Raw genomic sequence first — 17,106 nt, 5'->3', positions numbered from 1 at the left:
GGAGGCTAGTTACATGGATGTGTGCCCACGCAAAATCAAAACAAGTTAGGATTGACGTCCAAATACACATGTAGGTGGGGGTGTGTGGGGCGGCCAGGGTGGAGGGACTATTTGACTTGGAGGAGCATCATATTGTATCTGGGTCTTTGTGTTTCCACCTTTCTGACCTATAAGTGTAGTTGGAATGTTGTATTCTGCTGTATTCTGACCAAAGTTCCAGATATTCAGGTTTGTTTCACGTAGCCCTGAGCCCTGAAAGAAGTTTGGGATGGCTCAAAACGCTCAGTTTCAGAAGGCGTGGTAAAACTGTTCCTTTGTGATGTCACAGGGGGGGGTTCCGTATGGGCGTGACTGTAGGTGCGATAAAGTCTGCCCTCCCCCAAGCTGCTTCTCCGTTTACGAGGCAAGAAGTTATTGGAGCAAATATTTTCATCTGTCAACCACATTTCACACATTTCACACTGTGCATCCACGACTTTGGAGAGAACCACAGTGCTCATCAGTCTGGAACACGGTAGTCCGGCAAAAAACGTGTAATGGCCACATTTCCACTACCGACGATGTGCCAAGATTGTTTGCTTTGCTGTTAGTAAACACGGCGCCCTCACGTCTGGCTTCTGAGCTCCATGGCACCGGCGCTGCCTCTAACAAAGTGTGTCCGACAAAGTGTTCTCCTCCTCGGGCAGGCACGGTTTCCTACTCTGTGAGTCCACACACGGCAAATCAGGGTTCTGCAGCCTGTAGACCATGAGCTACCAGTAGCTCCTAAACACTTTTCTATTCGCTCTCCATAGTCTTTATTCATTTATTACCAACTCCTATACCCACTATAGTAGAAAGTGTATATTAAAAAGTGTTTGCACTTTGGGTGTGCGACCAATAACAACAGACTGGGCGTGCCCGAAGGCGGGCCGTGTGTGGAATAAATGAAAACAGACCATTTTGGCAGGAAGCACAAATCCAAGGAAATACAGCTGGAATAGGTGCAGATTCTGGAAGATCTAGTTTTCTGTGTTTTCTGTGCGGGTTATTGTGTGTAGCTGCTCTATAGGAGACCACAACTCAATACAAAGGGTGGAAAATGAGCATACTAGGTCCCCTTTAACTCCTCTAAAAGTCTTGAGAAGTAAAGAGAATCAAAAATAAACAGGAAGTAAACAATAAACAGGAAGTACAGTAAATGTAGAGAAAATAACGAAGGCGAACGCTTGCAACAGTTATGCGGTGATGGAAGAAACAGTCAGAATTAGCGAGACGGGGGAAGTGAGATGAATGAGTGTGGTGATGGCGTCAAGCGAGGGCTGGCGGCAGTTATGGTGGCCGACGGCGTGTTTGTGTCTGTGTGTGTGTGGGGGGGGCGGGGGGGAAAGGGGGTCGTCTCTGTGAGTAGGCCGTTAATTAAATCTGAGGGACAGACAGGAGGGCTGCTCTCCCTCCATCTCTCTCCTTTTTGTCCCTCCCTCATTCCTCTCTCGCTCCCCAGCCGCCGGCTATTCAGAGAGAGAGGCGGTGGGGGGTGGGGGGTGGTTTAGGAGGAGAAGGGGCGCCGATGCTGAGAGTCTGGCGGCCTGTGGAGACTGTAAACTGTGGCTCTGTGGTCGGAGACTCAAAAAGGCAGATAAGGTGTTTTTGGACCTCCACCACCTCCTCTCCCTCCGCCCAGACTCCCACAGGCAGTTACAACTTGTTGGTGTGTGTGGTGGTGGTGGGGGCAGCAGTTTGGGGCTTGAGAGTGTGTGTGTTTATAGGAGTGCACCTCCCCTGGTGTGGTTTTAAGTGCCTGTTTTTTTTAGATGTTTACTTGCTTGTGAATCTGCAGCCCAGCATGTTCGAAAAAGGCTTTTATTTTTCCACGTCTGATTGAGAGTGCAAGCTGCTTTTAAATTATTCGCAGCTTATAACGTGATTAGCATAGAAAAACAATTTGAAACAAAGCAAACACTCCAGGATATCTGTTGCCGTAGAGTAGGAAAGAAGGTGAAGGTTTGGATGATAAGTACTTTAAAACACCCCTCATGAAGTTGCAACTATATTTAAAATATGGCTTGCTTTGGTCAGTACATGAAAAATGTCATCATACGATTTGGATCCTTATTTGGGGAGCAAATAAAATGTAAATAGCATGTAAATATTGTGCTATTAATAGTCATTGTTCTGGATGGATGGATGGATGGATGGATGGTTGGATGGATCATTAGATGGATGGATGATGGTTGGATGGATGGTTGGATGGATCATTAGATGGATGAATGGATGGATGATGGTTAGATGGATGGTTGGATGGATAATTAGATGGATGGATGGATGGATGATGGTTGGATGGATGGTTGGATGGATCATGAGATGGATGGATGGGTGGATGATGGTTGGATGGATGGATAGATGGTTGGATGGATGGATCATTAGATAGATGGATGGATGAGTGGATGATGGTTGGATGGATGGATGGTTGGATGGATCATTAGATAGATGGATGGATAGATGGTTGGATGGTTAGATGGATGGTTGGATGGATGGATGGATAGATGGATCATTAGATGGATGGGTGGATGGATGATGGTTAGATGGATGGTTGGATGATAATTAGATGGATGGATGATGGTTGGATGGATGATGGATGGTTGGATGGATCATGAGATGGATGGATGGATGGGTGGATGATGGTTGGATGGATGAATGGATGGTTGGATGGTTGGATGGATGGATCATTAGATGGATGGATGGGTGGATGATGGTTGGATGGATGAATGGATGGTTGGATGGTTGGATGGATGGATCATTGGATGGATGGGTGGATGATGGTTGGCTGGATGGATGGATGGTTGGATGGATGTTTCGATGGATGGATCGTTAGATGGATGGATGGTTAGATGGATGAATGGATGGTTGGATGGATCATTAGATGGATGGATGGACGGATGATGGTAGAATGGATGGTTAGATGGATGGATGGTGATTAGTGTTTTTGAAACAAGCCGTTGAATAAATAGTGTTGGTTGACTTAAAATCAGAGAATAATGGAATCTGGCTCCAACAGACCTGTTAACAAGGTCTACCCAGCAACGATCAGTTTTTATCACCGTGCTTCGCTGATCTCAATGAGCTTAAGTTACAGCTTCTGGAAACTTCTATTTGTGCACAGCCACCAGATGACTTTTAGCAGTTAGCAACACATTTTTGTCCTCATGCACCCCATAATTCTTCTTGAGCTCCTTACTTCTCTTCCCTCTTCTCTTAATTTCCTCCGTCCCTGCCGAATAAAAGACCAGGACAAACAGACGAGCAATGCTCCCAGCTGTATGATCGTGTGGACTTTGTGTGCGTGTTGGCAGTGGCACATCCTCCTTCATCACGAACACCCCCCCCCTCCCCCCATCTGCATCCCCCGCTCCCTCCACCCTTAACCCCCCCCCCCAGCTGTATCGGCCCGTAAGCCAATCAATGGCCAGGCTTTCAGGGACGGCGGAGGCCCCGGCGCATGGAGGGGGGGGGATCAATAAGTTATTAGCACCATTCTGTCAGCTGTAATGTGGAGATTGATTGGGGGGCTGCGGCTGGCGGCCCACCCCTTGTCCCCGCCTGTCACCCCGCCTTTCCTCACGCAGCCCCCTCCGCCCACCTCCCCCTTGCTGGCCTGATAAAGATGACAGATTAACGGAGTACGAGAGGAATTAAGGAGTCTGGCTGTCTGAGCTGTCACCACGCTGCCTGGGATGGGGAGAGGAGAGAGGAGAGGAGAGGGGAAAGAGGAGAGAGGGGAGGGACTAAAGTTGGTGGTGTCACATGAAAGAATGGTTGAGGTCCCACTGTTTCCTCCGTCTTCATGTGCTGTTATGGTCTCGTCTGTCTCCTTCCTCAGTGGGATGAATTGCCGATATGAAGGAGGTTAACTGGGCTGAGGCGACAACATGTATCATTGGTTTGACCTCTTATGAGATTTAAACGGACAGCTGTTTCTGCTGGCGACATCGTAGCCACAAGTCAATGTGGCAAAACACAACACTTTATTTAAAGAAGTGTGTTTCAAACTAAACTTATTTTATATTTACAAAACGCTTTGGTGAAGTACATTCAGCTCCCAATTAGTAATCAGGCTGGTATTTGTGTAGTAGAGTGTTGATGATAGAAGATAGAAGATGATGATAGATGTGTCAGCGTAAATAGTGTTCCACAGTACAAGGATGGAGGAGGCCATTTTATTTAGCCTTTTTCTTTACGTGTGGTTCTTTAATCAAAAAAGTAGACCATGGCATACCAACACGTGCAACATATGCAATGTTGATCAATGCAGTGGTGTTATCTTCCACAGCCCAGATCACTAAAGTCCTAGCACAAATAATCATTTCTATATAATAAATTACCACCCCCAGCTAACAATACAACACACATATCAAGCATGTGATCGAGAAGGAAGCAAATGTGACTGTAAGCCACTGGTAGTTAGTAAACGGCTATAGCACCGACGCTAGCAGAGCTGAGGGCTGGGCATTAAAGGCAGCTTCGGCGCTCTAAGAAGCCCCATTTAATTGGCTTTAAAAGCTTGCCGCCCTCAAATCTCTGGCCCTTGGGCACCCGCTCAGGAGGCGTAGTGTCTTCAGTGAGGTCAGCTGAAGAGACAACTCAAATATGTGTGTGTGTGTTTGATCATGAACGTCTCCGGGCGTGGGTGGAAGCATGCTATGTGCATGTTTGCTAGCTGGAGTCAGTAGGGGTTCTCTCCTTATTAGGGGGTGGGACTAGTGGAAGAAATAAAATACATCCATCCATTTTCTATGCTGCTTATTGTCACTAGGGTCACTAGGGTATGCTGGAGCCTATTCCAGCTGACTTCAGGCGAGAGGCGGGTACACCCTGGACCCACATTCATACCTATGGACAATTTGGAGTGGCCACTGAAGCTAACATGTTTTTGGAATGGGGGGTAAAGCCGAGTACCCGGAAAAAAGCCACGCATGCATGTGGAGAACATGCAAACTCCACACAGAGATGTCCAAGATGGCCTCCATGCTAACCAAAACCCTTAAAAAGGCAGATCATTGATAAAGACAGACAGAGTGTGGTTTCTCTTCCAATAGCGTCTCCTCCCATTTCAGACGCTTTTCTAACAGATGAGGAAAAGCGGACCCAAGTACTCTGGAATAGCACAGTTAAATATAAAACTAACAAAAGAGAGTTGGGAACTGTTGGAAAGCCAATCAATACATCTTTCCAGTTTACACTCAAACATAAATCCACACTCTTCTGACTGTTTCTCATATACAAATGATAAAAACTTGAGCAAGAGCTGCCCTTTGCTGTGCGGAAGGAGAGAAAAACCAAGCCAAAAATACTTGCTGAGAAGGGACGAGAACGCAAGAAATGGGCATAACAGAGGAAGCAGTTGCTGCTGTGATGGTCTGATAGAGTTGTAGAGAAAGCCAAGGTATGTTACTTTCTCCAAAATGGGAAGAAACATGACAAACGTCTTTTCCGTTCCTGTGTCACGCTCTGCATCTCCTCCCTCCTGATTTGGCCCGAATTGATTGAGGTGTGTTTTAGGGAGTGGAGGTGAGATGATGAGGCTGGAATTGAGAAAGTAGGAGGAGGCAGTAGGAGGGAATGCTGTGATCGGACACAAGAAGAGTAAGTGTGTATGTGTGCTAATGGGAGGAAATAGAGTAGGAGGTACGGGGGGTTTAATATGGGTTGGATAAAACCAAACAAAAGTTTAGATTGGAGATAGCTCAGATTCTCAAGCTTTTATGTCAACATCTTGAAAACAGGAGAAAGACTAGTGGAAGACAGGCGCTAAGACTCGAGGACAGCTTGTTGGAAGAGACATTGGCGAGATAGCAACTCCTGTTGTCAAACACACAGAGTGAGCGAGACAAGCAGATATGTCATCTGACAGAAACGGCACATCTCCAGGAGCCTGTGGCTTGCTTCACTAGTTCCTCCACCCATCATTTTTTGGTCCTTCTGCTTTTCCCCACGTACCCACATTCATTTCACTGCAGAACGCTGATCTCTACCTTTTTCACAGGTTGCTCTTCTGTTTGCATGTTTCCAGATGACCTTCTAGGCAAGAGGAGAAGCTTCTCTCCCAACAGCAGTAGTGACTCTCCCTCTGACAGCAAGAAGTCCCGTAGTGTATCACCCAAAGGTAAGACCTGGCTTTCTTTCATGTCATCATTCCATTTAACTGAATCTTACAGGAAGGACGCATGCCAAAGTGGCAATACTAACCTACCAACAGCTGCCAGCAGCTGTGTTTAATGTCACTTGGGCCCCTCTTATGCCAAGGTAGCACTGTATATGACAATAAAAACAATACCTGCACTGCTCCAGTCTCTGGCAGGCCATGGAATCCGTGATAAGTCAAACAGAGTGACAGTAGATACAAATAACTTTGGTCTTGCTACAAGAGCCATCTGCCAAATTTACCAATCAAAATAGCCTTTTCTTTGTCTACGTCTGCTTAATATGTGTTCCCGCTTGTGGCTAGAGTCACCAGTGCTTCCAGGACTCCCATTAACGCGTTATTAACATGTTAACTTTGACAGGCCGAATATAAATACTTCATTATTAGCTCATAACACGACAGTAGGTTTGTCAGGGCTACCTTGATGCCGTAATTTCCTCTCTGGCTCAGCAATTCAGTCTCCATCCTCTATTATTCATACGTCCCTTTTGTGGTGTGAAACTGGGTGACCGGATCCGCCAACAGGCTTTTCCCTCCAGACTTCCTGACTGATGCATTATACAGCAGCAGGCAGCAAGGGCACCTCGCTGTACCGCCAGCCCCACTGTACCACATGGAATACTATACCCCAGACTGCTAGTAGCATGGTACCACCATGGTACACTGTACCACATGGAATACTATACCCCAGACTGCTAGTAGCATGGTGGTCCAATATGAAAGTAGTGATTGGGTATGTGGTCAGATGGGGTCGTAAATGTAGATTTGCTTTGTGTTGGCCTTTGACCATTAGCGTTTGTTTTTTTTATATTGCTTTTTCATTTAAAAACAAACTATAGTAAAAGAGGCTAACGGAGACAGGGCTAACAGAGGCTAAAACACTGCTAAGAAATAAAGCAAACAGATGGCTAACTGGGGCTAATACGCTGGTAATAGATGCTAGCATATGGACGCTGCAGTCATAAGCCGACCACACGCGGTTCACGAGGCTGATAGAGGCTAATTCATGCTATTGTTTTAGTGGACGGGTTTGAACTTAAGTTTCAACTTTCTAGTAAGTAACGTTTTGTCTGTCTTAACCGTAATTACAAAATATTTGCTATAGCGTTGTAAAAGGAACATATTTACATTTAGGTTCTCTTAGCCGAAAATAAGATTTTTAGGTTAGGAACAAGTTTTACTTGTAAAGACCATGTCCTCTAAGTGTTTAGTGGGGAAAAAAATAGGAAACTATACTGAGCCATTTCAGACCCGGCGTACACCCTGACCGCTGTCCACACCTAAACACTGCACCTGTATGTGTGTGTGTGTGTGTTTGGAGTTCCCCCAGTGTGGAGACAGAGTATATCCATTATTGAGTAATGAATCTGGAGAAATGGACTGAGAGGAGAGCAGATGGAGGTAGTGGCGGTGAGATTGGATGCCGCTGTGTAAATGATGTCTGTTGTTCTTTCTGCACCAAAGTCGGCAGCCCCCCTGCTGTGTTTACAGAGTGAGAAAACTTTTGACAAGTACAGACTAGTTGCACACACACACACACACACACACACACACATACACACACTTACACACCAGAGCCGTGAGCACCTTGGGAGGATTAGCGGAAGCTTTGGCGCTGGAGATGCTCGCTCGCTTGGATGCTTTCTCCCTTCCCCGCCTTCCACCACTACCTCCCCTCCTTAGTGCCACTCCTGCTCTCCTGCTCTCCTGCTCTCCTGCTCTCCTGCTCTCCTGCTCTCCTGCTCAGGGCCAGGCTCAGGTTTCAGTTGGAAAGTGCATGGTATAAAAATAACCTCTTCAACTTCTTCATCTTCATCCTGGGGTCATCCTAACCTCCTCCCCAGAGGCCTGAGTAATGGAACAAAGCCGTGCACCCCTCCCCCTGCCCCCCATCATCTCCCCATCTTCAACTATTATTTTCTCAATAAAGTAAGTCTGAGATCAAGGGTGGGCAAACTATCCGGCCCACCAAGTGTTTGAATCCAGCCCCCCGCCCCACTTCATTCCAAATTATTTCATTTCAACTTTTAACAAATCTGCTACAATCTTTTGATGTTTTAAGTCGACAACTACCTCGCCCACGGTGCCAAACTTCAGCAAGTTTGTGGGCTAGTCCAGCTGCATAGTGGCCCGTGTTCACGAAACAGCTAGGGGGAGGGCAGGGAGCGTATATCTGGCCTCCAGTGCACGCCCATATAAGTCCACCCATGTGTGACATCACACACCTGTAGTTTTACCACGCCCTCTGAAACTGAGCGTTTTGAGCCATCCCAAACTTCTTCCAAATGTGCCTTATGATTTGAAACGTTTGGCATGACAATACTACATTCTAACTACAGTTATACTAGGTCTGAATACTACATTCTAATTAGAGTTATAGAATGGTTTAATACCAGAATACTACATTCCAACTACAGTTATAGAATGGTTTAACACCAGAATACTACATTCCAACTACATTTATAGAATGGTTTAACACCAGAATACTACATTCCAACTACATTTGTAGAATGGTTTAACACCAGAATACTACATTCCAACTACATTTGTAGAATGGTTTAACACCAGAATACTACATTCCAACTACATTTATAGAATGGTTTAACACCAGAATACTACATTCTAACTACATTTGTAGAATGGTTTAACACCAGAATACTACATTCTAACTACAGTTATAGAATGGTTTAACACCAGAATACTACATTCTAACTACAGTTATAGAATGGTTTAACACTAGAATACTACATTCTAACTACAGTTATAGAATGGTTTAACACCAGAATACTACATTCTAACTACAGTTATAGAATGGTTCAACACCAGAACACTACATTCCAACTACAGTTATAGGTGAGAAAAGGGTAAAAGCATCATGGGTCCCCTTTAATCAAACATGTAGTACAGGTTCATTCGACATCTTTTCAAGTTAAAGGCCTTGCAGACAGCAGTTGCAATAAACAGTTATATAGCCATTGGTCCTCATTGACCACACGGATCCTCCTGTCCTCCTCAGAGACCTCCCAGAGCCCAGAGGCGGAGGCGGGTGGCAGCCACAGTCACATGAGCCCCGAGGAGCATTACAGGCGCATGATGTCAGCACTCAGCGAGCACGGCTCCTACGAGGAGCAGCAGCAGCGCCTCTACCAGCTAACCAGCAGCATGGGACTGCCCGGCCATGGTCAGTCCTTCCATATGGTATTTTTACATGTGACGTGTAACATAGCATGTATTTGATGGGAAGTACGTTCCATGGCGACCGGCTGACATTTCTATTTGTGGTGTGGCCCACCCTGTGTCAAGGTGTGACTCACATTGATTTCTGACCATCCTGGCGCTTCGTCATTAACAACACCCACCAGCGACATGCATCAACACGGCCATCGATCGTCTCCTCTTATTGGCTGCCTGCCAAGTCCCTAAACACACCCCCCCCCCAAAAAAAACCTCCAGTGCATTACACTTTTTTTTTTAATAACGTCTACCGATTTCAACTCAGTTGAAAACATGAAAATGGAGTTTAGCCAAGCTTACATTTTTGTGGAACATGTACCATTACGTCCTTCCTGGTCTTTACAAGCTTTTTCATTGTGGCATAAATCATCCGTTTGAGCTTCTTTTATTTTTATTTGATTAGCAATGATGTTGAATTGCTGGCTCTAAATGTAAAGGGCACAGCCTATAAAGCTTGAATTACTTTTCCCCGCTCTTACAGGAGTTAAAGGCAAAATGCAGAACATTGTGGGAGCCTTTTTAGCCCACTACAGCCACTGTACGACTCACAGGGGCAGAAAAAGGCTTCTTTTGGTGCCCTTTATAGCAAAACAGTGAACCACACACAGCCTGAGCAGGTCTGATGAGTTCCTAAATATAAACACTTGGAGCACAAATCTATACCGCCATGCAAGCTTTAAACTGACTACCCTCAAGTATATCGGTTCCATTTCTAAAGTATCCTCAAGATGATATACTGTAATAAACGTGGAAACGTACTGACTTCTTTTGTAAGATGTACAGAAATATGCGTGTGTCCCCATTTCCGATGGGAAAATATTGTAAAAAGTCTCTTTTAAAAAGTCAAAGCGTACTTGGAAACTGACCCCTATGGACGCGGTACAGTTGTTGTTTTGTGCTTGTTTGGTTCTTTATTTTCTTCCCACTGAAAGGGCACGTTGTTATAACTCAATGTAGACTTTTATTTATTTAGTTGTTTTATTTTATTTATTTTTTCTTCACCAACAGATTTGTCCACAAATGATTTTCAGTTTATAAACCTGAAAATGAAGTGACATTGGTGTAACGACAACACTGAAAACATTGCACAATATCACTGTACATAGCACACAAATACAAACAAACAAATATATATAAATCACACACACACATGTAGATATATTGTATGCATTTGTATAAATATCCATCAATAAACCGCAGTCTTTTTTTAAAATGTTATAAGTAGTTGTAAGTAAAATAAGTGAGAGTTAATCTAGTCAAGATAAACCCATCAAATATTAGTGTGAAGTATTGTTGTGTACTGTAGTTTTATATAGTAACACCGCACATACGTAGAAATCCACCAACAAGGACAAATAAACGACCACATTACCGAGCATGCAATGCGAACAGGAAAGCAACCAATCAGAAGCTACAAGCAGCACCACAAACAGGAAGTATCCACAATCCAACGCTACGTGCATTCCTTGAACCCAACATGAAATATACCATGCTGCACACAAACGTCGCACACACGCAGCAGCGGCACCACAAATGGAGCTTAGCTTACCGGTGGCGTCTCCTCCCGACACGTGGCCCTGCCAACTCATGCTTGCTCCCGCTTATAGCCTGCTCACTCATTCCCACCCCCTTTCAATCAGCAAGTGAGCCTCCCATTCCACACCTGCACTCCACCACCGTTAATCACCTGTTGGAACAGACGCAACAGCGCTAGAAGAGACTATAAGCGTGAATGAGCTCCTTGACATTGACCTGGTCTCAACTGGGGGCCTCTGTGAAGCACCCTCCTTCTCAGCCTTGGACCCCCACCATCATCTTCCCTGCACACCTCCCTCTCCCCCCACCAACTTTTTCTTTAGCCTTGGTCCCCACAGAGCATCCTTTCATGTGTTTCAAGTGTCGGCGGCAGAAAATGAAAGTGTGCGTGAAGCAGGCAGGGGTGAGGTGGACATCTGCGCTTGTGTGTGGATTTGTTCGGTGCAAGGTGTTGTGAGAGGCAGGAGGCAGGCTCTCTCTGGGACTGATGGGCAGCTTCTCGGGAGGAGTGGAGAGTTGGGGGATGGTCTTGTCGAAATGGCCAAGAGGGTTTTCCGCTCCTCGGTCAAATGATGAAAGCAGCATGAGAGGGAGGCAAAATAAAAAGCCTGTTGGGGAATGGATGGCTACTCATTGTTTTGTTCGGCTTTACTGTGATGTGCGTCATGAAACGATACATCTCACATCTTTATCATCACACCAGAGAAGTAGAAGACTCTGGCTTGGGATGTCTCCAAGTACTCAGTCAGAATTATCAGTGCCACAGACTCGTCCTGCCGAAGCCTGGATGCAGTATTTCTGTCCGTGGGCTGAGCGGATGGAGGTCTTTGTGTCCCTACCTGCCAGTCCACCAAAGCCACCGCCAGACCGGCCAAGCCGTATCGGTGTGGCGCTTCGTTCTCGTGCTGAGGGGAGCCGGGCTGAACTGAAAGGATTTAGGCCCAAGGATGGCACCAAAGGAGGATAAGCAGGATGAGCCCAGTTGCTCCCAAAATGGGACCTCCCAAAATAACTCATACAGAGGACAAATGTCTTACTTTGGACCGTCATTTGCATCACTTGGGTGCTTTCCTTGGCTTTTAGTTTACTGTTGCGGGGATTCGCACCTACATCTATGCAGCCATTCCCAATACAGTCTTCTTTGGTTTTTGCCTTTGATTGGAGCATTATTTGGTGTTCTGTCTTTGGACGCCCCCATGATGCAACAGTAAACCACTGCAATGTCATATACAATAATAATATCATAATACCCGGAGTGGGGAGATGAGAAGCGTGACCACAGGAAACTTACAGAGGTCAACTCTTCCACTGTGTCACCTCCTCACTGTGCACGTACCCAGCAGACTATGTGTGCACTCCGGTGCTCCGGTTCCCACTGATCCCTCTCTTATCTCCCCCTATACACACACACGCACGCACACACGCACACACGCACACAGCCTTGTCTGCCGCCTGCCAAGTCTCCTGCGGCCTGGCGCAGCAAACAGATCGATACACTGGAGCTTGGCTGCATTAATATCTGTCGCTTCATCCCCCCTCCACCCTGGCGCCCGTTCAACTGCCTCAGCACACACACACACGGCGGCACTTAAATCACACTGATGCACACAAACACACATAACGCCCATACAGGCGGCGGAAATGGCCCGGCGGCACCTGAGGGATCTGTCTAATTAAAAATGAGGGGGGGATAGATTGAGGAGCAGCAAGAGAGAGAGAGAGAGAGCGAGGGAAGGAGGGAAGGAGGGAGGATGAAGGGGGAGAGAAAAAGAGAAAGAGAGAACAGGATGGATTTTTCTCTCATTAGGAGCCATGTCTCCTGGTGCGGCCTGGCCTGGCCGATAATGATGAGGTCTCATCTCCTGCGAGGACGAGAGAGGGAAGCTGGGAAGCTGGGGCGGGAAGGCCAGGAAAGAGATGGAATGAGGCAAGCGTGTGAGGTCAGAGGTCAGTAGGGGATGAGAGGCAGGAGAGATGTGACGGTGGTGGTGAAGGAATATGCGTCCAGTCGTACATTTTAATGTGTACAAAATCACACCACCGTATATTTTTCGCTCAGACTGGTGCAGGGGGGTTGAGAATGGGGCGTGAGTACATTAAAGTACTGCATATGACCCTCTAAACTAAGTACACAAATGACACATCATCATGTAGGATGGTTCCCCCTTCTTGGTTACCATTGTTGGTACTAAGCCACGGCGGTCGAGTGGTTAGCGCGCAGACCTCACAGCTAGGCCTCACAGCTAGGAGGACCAGGGTTCGATTCCATCCTCGGCCAACTCTGTGTGGAGTTTGCATGTTCTCCCCGTGCATGCGTGGGTTTTCCCCGGGTACTCCGGTTTCCTCCCACATTCCAAAAACATGCTAGGTTAATTGGCCACTCCAAATTGTCCATAGGTATGAATGTGAGTGTGAATGGTTGTTTGTCTATATGTGCCCTGTGATTGGCTGGCCACCAGTCCAGGGTGTACCCCGCCCTGGGATAGGCTCCAGCACCCCCCGCTTTCCTCGTGAGGAAAAAGCGGTAGAAAATGAATGAATGGATGAAAGTTCTTTGTGATTGAATTTAAATGACAGAAATGGATTGATACGGCTGTACATACAATATGGTTCTATTTTCTGTCTATTGTCATAACATACTTTTATTTATACATACATTTATTGTCATGTGCTAAATCATACATACCCACGTAGCTGGGCAACCTGTTGGCTGACATGCTCCCGTGTCTTTCTGCTGGTCTAGCATGATCACCATGGAGATGGTGTTTCCTAACATGTGCACCACAGAAGCAGGCTTTCTGACATTTCTTTCCATCCGTGTAGTCAAGAATTGTGTAGCACACATTTGTCCCACATGCCAAATAGGTGGTACCAGGATTTTCTGCCTGTGTGCATGGAAATTAGCGAATGGATGCTAACTTTGTATATTCCCTTCTCTCTGCTCCTTTGTGCTTCATTCAGACGTGCTGCGTGCTCGACAGGAGGCGTTGGCTGCGGCGGTGAGGAATGCACCGGCCCTAGAAGCTCACCTGCCCACAGGAGGCAGCTCGTCATCGTCCAGCCAGAGACGTAAGCAGGGCCTACCGCAGCACCGCGACGCCCATTACACTGACAGGTGAGGAATGGGATCCAAGCACTTGGGGGCCCCTTTGCCGTACCATGCATGACTCATTAATAAAGGCTGACACCACCATGCTCCACATAGCTGAGGTCAGGGGACGTACACGTGGAAATAGCCAAAAGTGGGTCATCCTGATCAGATCTCTGATTTATATTCGTGTATGCACATTGACTGGAAGCCAGGGATCCAAATAACCTCTTGCCTACCTCTGTGGAACCGCTCGGCTGAATATGCGGCTTCTCCTCCTTCCTCGGCTACTCCCAGCCTTGGCCCCTGAGCCTGCCAAACAAAGCCGGGGGCAGCGGGAGTGGGCGGATAATTGCTTGTCGATTATTTATGTGGCGCGGGGAGAGGCAGGGGATCGATAATGGGCCGGCGGGGTGGCAACGGTGGAGGGAGGAGGTGGGGGGCTGTGTGTGCAGGGGGGTGGCGTGGGGGATTTAAGCAGGAAGTGAAGCGGCCTCCTGGCGATGTGAAGAGGTTGTGTATGTGGAGGTGTGTTGGTTTGTGTGTGTTGTGTTTTTCGGGTTTGTTTGTGTTAATATGTCTGTTCTACGTTTCTACTCTTCTCTGCCAGTATTTACAAATGACAGTAATTAGCCACCAAGGCCGGAGAGGGTTAACATGGACCCCAGCTACTTCCCACCTGCCTCCTCTTTAACCTCTTCACTCTCGACGCACTTTTGGAGTGAGTATTATGGAAGGGGGTTCATGGAAAAATATGCTGGAGGACCCTCACCTTTGATTGTGGCTTTGTCCAAATGAGTGAAGGAGGGAAGGAACAGGACAAGATGTAGAGGACATAGTACACGCAAGAGGACAATGTGCCACCTGGATTTACTCCAACCCTGTTGGAAACCCAAAGTACACGTGCAACCTCAAATACTGTACACGGTTGGACGTTTCAACATCTTTGAAGGCGACATTTGACTCGCTATATGCTATGGATGTAATGCTACCGACATAATGCTACATGCTACGGGCATAATACTACATGCTACGGACGTAATGCTATACGCTATGGACGTAATGCTACGGGTGTAATGCTACATGCTACAGACGTAATGCTACGGGCTTCATGCTACAGACGTAATGCTATATGCTATGGGCATAATGCTACATGCTACAGATGTAATGATATATGCTATGGCCGTAATGCTACATGCTACGGACGTAATGCTACGGATGTAATGCTACATGCTACGGGTGTAATGCTACATGCTACAGATGTAGTGCTACATGCTACAGACGTAATGCTACATGCTACAGATGTAATACTACATGCTACAGACATAATGCTACATGCTACGTACGTAATGCTACATGCTACGGACGTAATGCTACATGCTACGTAAGTAATGCTACATGTTACAGGTGTAATGCTACATGCTATGGACATAATGCTACATGCTACGTAAGTAATGCTACATGCTATAGACATAATGCTACATGCTATGTAAGTAATGCTACATGTTACAGATGTAATGCTGCATGCTACGTACGTAATGCTACATGCTACGTAAGTAATGCTATATACTATGGGCATAATGCTGCATGCTACGTAAGTAATGCTACATGCCACAGACGTAATGCTACATGCTACGTAAGTAATGCTACATGCCACAGACTTAATGCTACATGCTACGGGCATAATGCTACATGCTAAGCACGCGTATGCTCTGTACTCCAGTAACAGACTGGGAGCAAGTCCAGTTATGCCAAAGAACAGTGTCATAATTGTCCATATGCTTTTGCCCATTTAGTGAACACATACTGAAGCAGCAAAGACGGGGGGAACCGAATGTTGATCAGATCCCAAACTAACGAGTTGAAATGAGAATGAAAATGCATTTAATTGGTGGAATGAAAAGCTGTGGCTGAGGAGGCGCCATGATGTGGCTGACTCCCTCCCTAACGCCGTCTATGGCTCACCTTTCCTTCGACCCCTCATCATTGATTATCTTGGGCCCATTAGGGCCCATTGTTAAAAACAAATCATTAGGGCTGCTCAATGGGCTTAGAGCCTGACGCTCCATTTGTTTGGCCTTAAATGGCGCTAAGCTCACCAAGCATCTGCCAGCCAAGTAGGGAGGGATGGAGGAAGGAAGGAAGGAAGGAAGTAGAAAACATGCAAGCTTAAAATGGGGATGAAGAGAGGGAAGCAAGAGAGGAAAAAATGTGGAAGGCGAGAGGACGATGTGATGGAAGGAGAGAGAGAGAGAGAGTGAGAGATGAAGCAAGATAGGGAGTGAGGCGATGGAGAGAGTGTGAGATAAGGGAGGGGGGGAGGGATGGAGGGAGGGCCAGCGAGCGAAGAGGGAGCCTCATCCATTTTAATGAGCTTCCTGTGTAAATGTGTTCCTGCGGAGAAGGAGCCGAAGGCGGCCGCGCGGCGCTCCTAATCCCCCCACGCTCCCGTCATTAAGGGCAGTCCTGTCACACACACACACACACACACACACAGACTAAACACGCACACACCTCGCCTGGGCTGCTTCAGGACAGGAACGCTGTCGCCACTCTGACAGGTCGTCACACACGAGTGAATTTCCCAGAAGCCCTTGGCCTCACTGGCGGCACAGCGAGACACACACACGCGCACACACACACACGCACACACAGAGCCCAGCTCTGCGTTGTTACGAGTCCACCTTACATTTGTGTAATAGCAACAAAGAAAGGCTAAAGAGAAAACACACGAGGCATGCCACACCTCCCCCCAAATTACATTCTAAAAAAAGAGGGAGCAAATGAAAGATGGAGGAAGGGAGCAGAGGGGAGTGTCGGGCGCACTCCTTTCCCGCCTCCTCTTGCTGCCTGTCCGTGATTAGGCCTAATTATGGTGGCGCAGACGCCTGGCAGCCCTAGTCATGCAGCTTTAATTGACCGTTATTCATCTGTGGCCTAACGCTAGGCAACGCGAGGCAACGCGAGGCAACGCTAGGCAACGCTAGGCGGTGCAAAGAGATGGAAAAAGAAAGGGGAACATCAGAGAAATGGCGGTTGATTGGGGGGGTGGGAGGAAACTGACCGT

At 46.9% G+C, this 17,106-nt stretch overlaps 1 protein-coding gene across 4 annotated transcripts in view; it reads left to right on the top strand.

Moving 5' to 3' along the window:
- The window catches only part of samd11 (sterile alpha motif domain containing 11), a 57,930-nt gene that overhangs the window by 33,321 nt on the left and 7,503 nt on the right, over window positions 1–17,106 (top strand). For 3 of the 4 annotated variants that reach the window (XM_058083217.1, XM_058083214.1, XM_058083215.1), the window contains 3 exons: window positions 6,050–6,142; window positions 9,198–9,362; window positions 13,913–14,066. In XM_058083217.1, coding sequence (XP_057939200.1) covers window positions 6,050–6,142; window positions 9,198–9,362; window positions 13,913–14,066 — 412 coding nt within the window. The remainder of the gene's footprint in view (window positions 1–6,049; window positions 6,143–9,197; window positions 9,363–13,912; window positions 14,067–17,106) is intronic. The other variant, XM_058083216.1, reaches the window with a different exon arrangement.

The sequence above is a fragment of the Doryrhamphus excisus genome, chromosome 10, assembly GCF_030265055.1.
Source record: "Doryrhamphus excisus isolate RoL2022-K1 chromosome 10, RoL_Dexc_1.0, whole genome shotgun sequence".
Lineage (NCBI taxonomy): Eukaryota > Metazoa > Chordata > Actinopteri > Syngnathiformes > Syngnathidae > Doryrhamphus > Doryrhamphus excisus.
The sequence above is the reverse complement of the archived record's forward strand: the minus strand, read 5'-3'. Positions and strand labels throughout refer to the sequence as shown.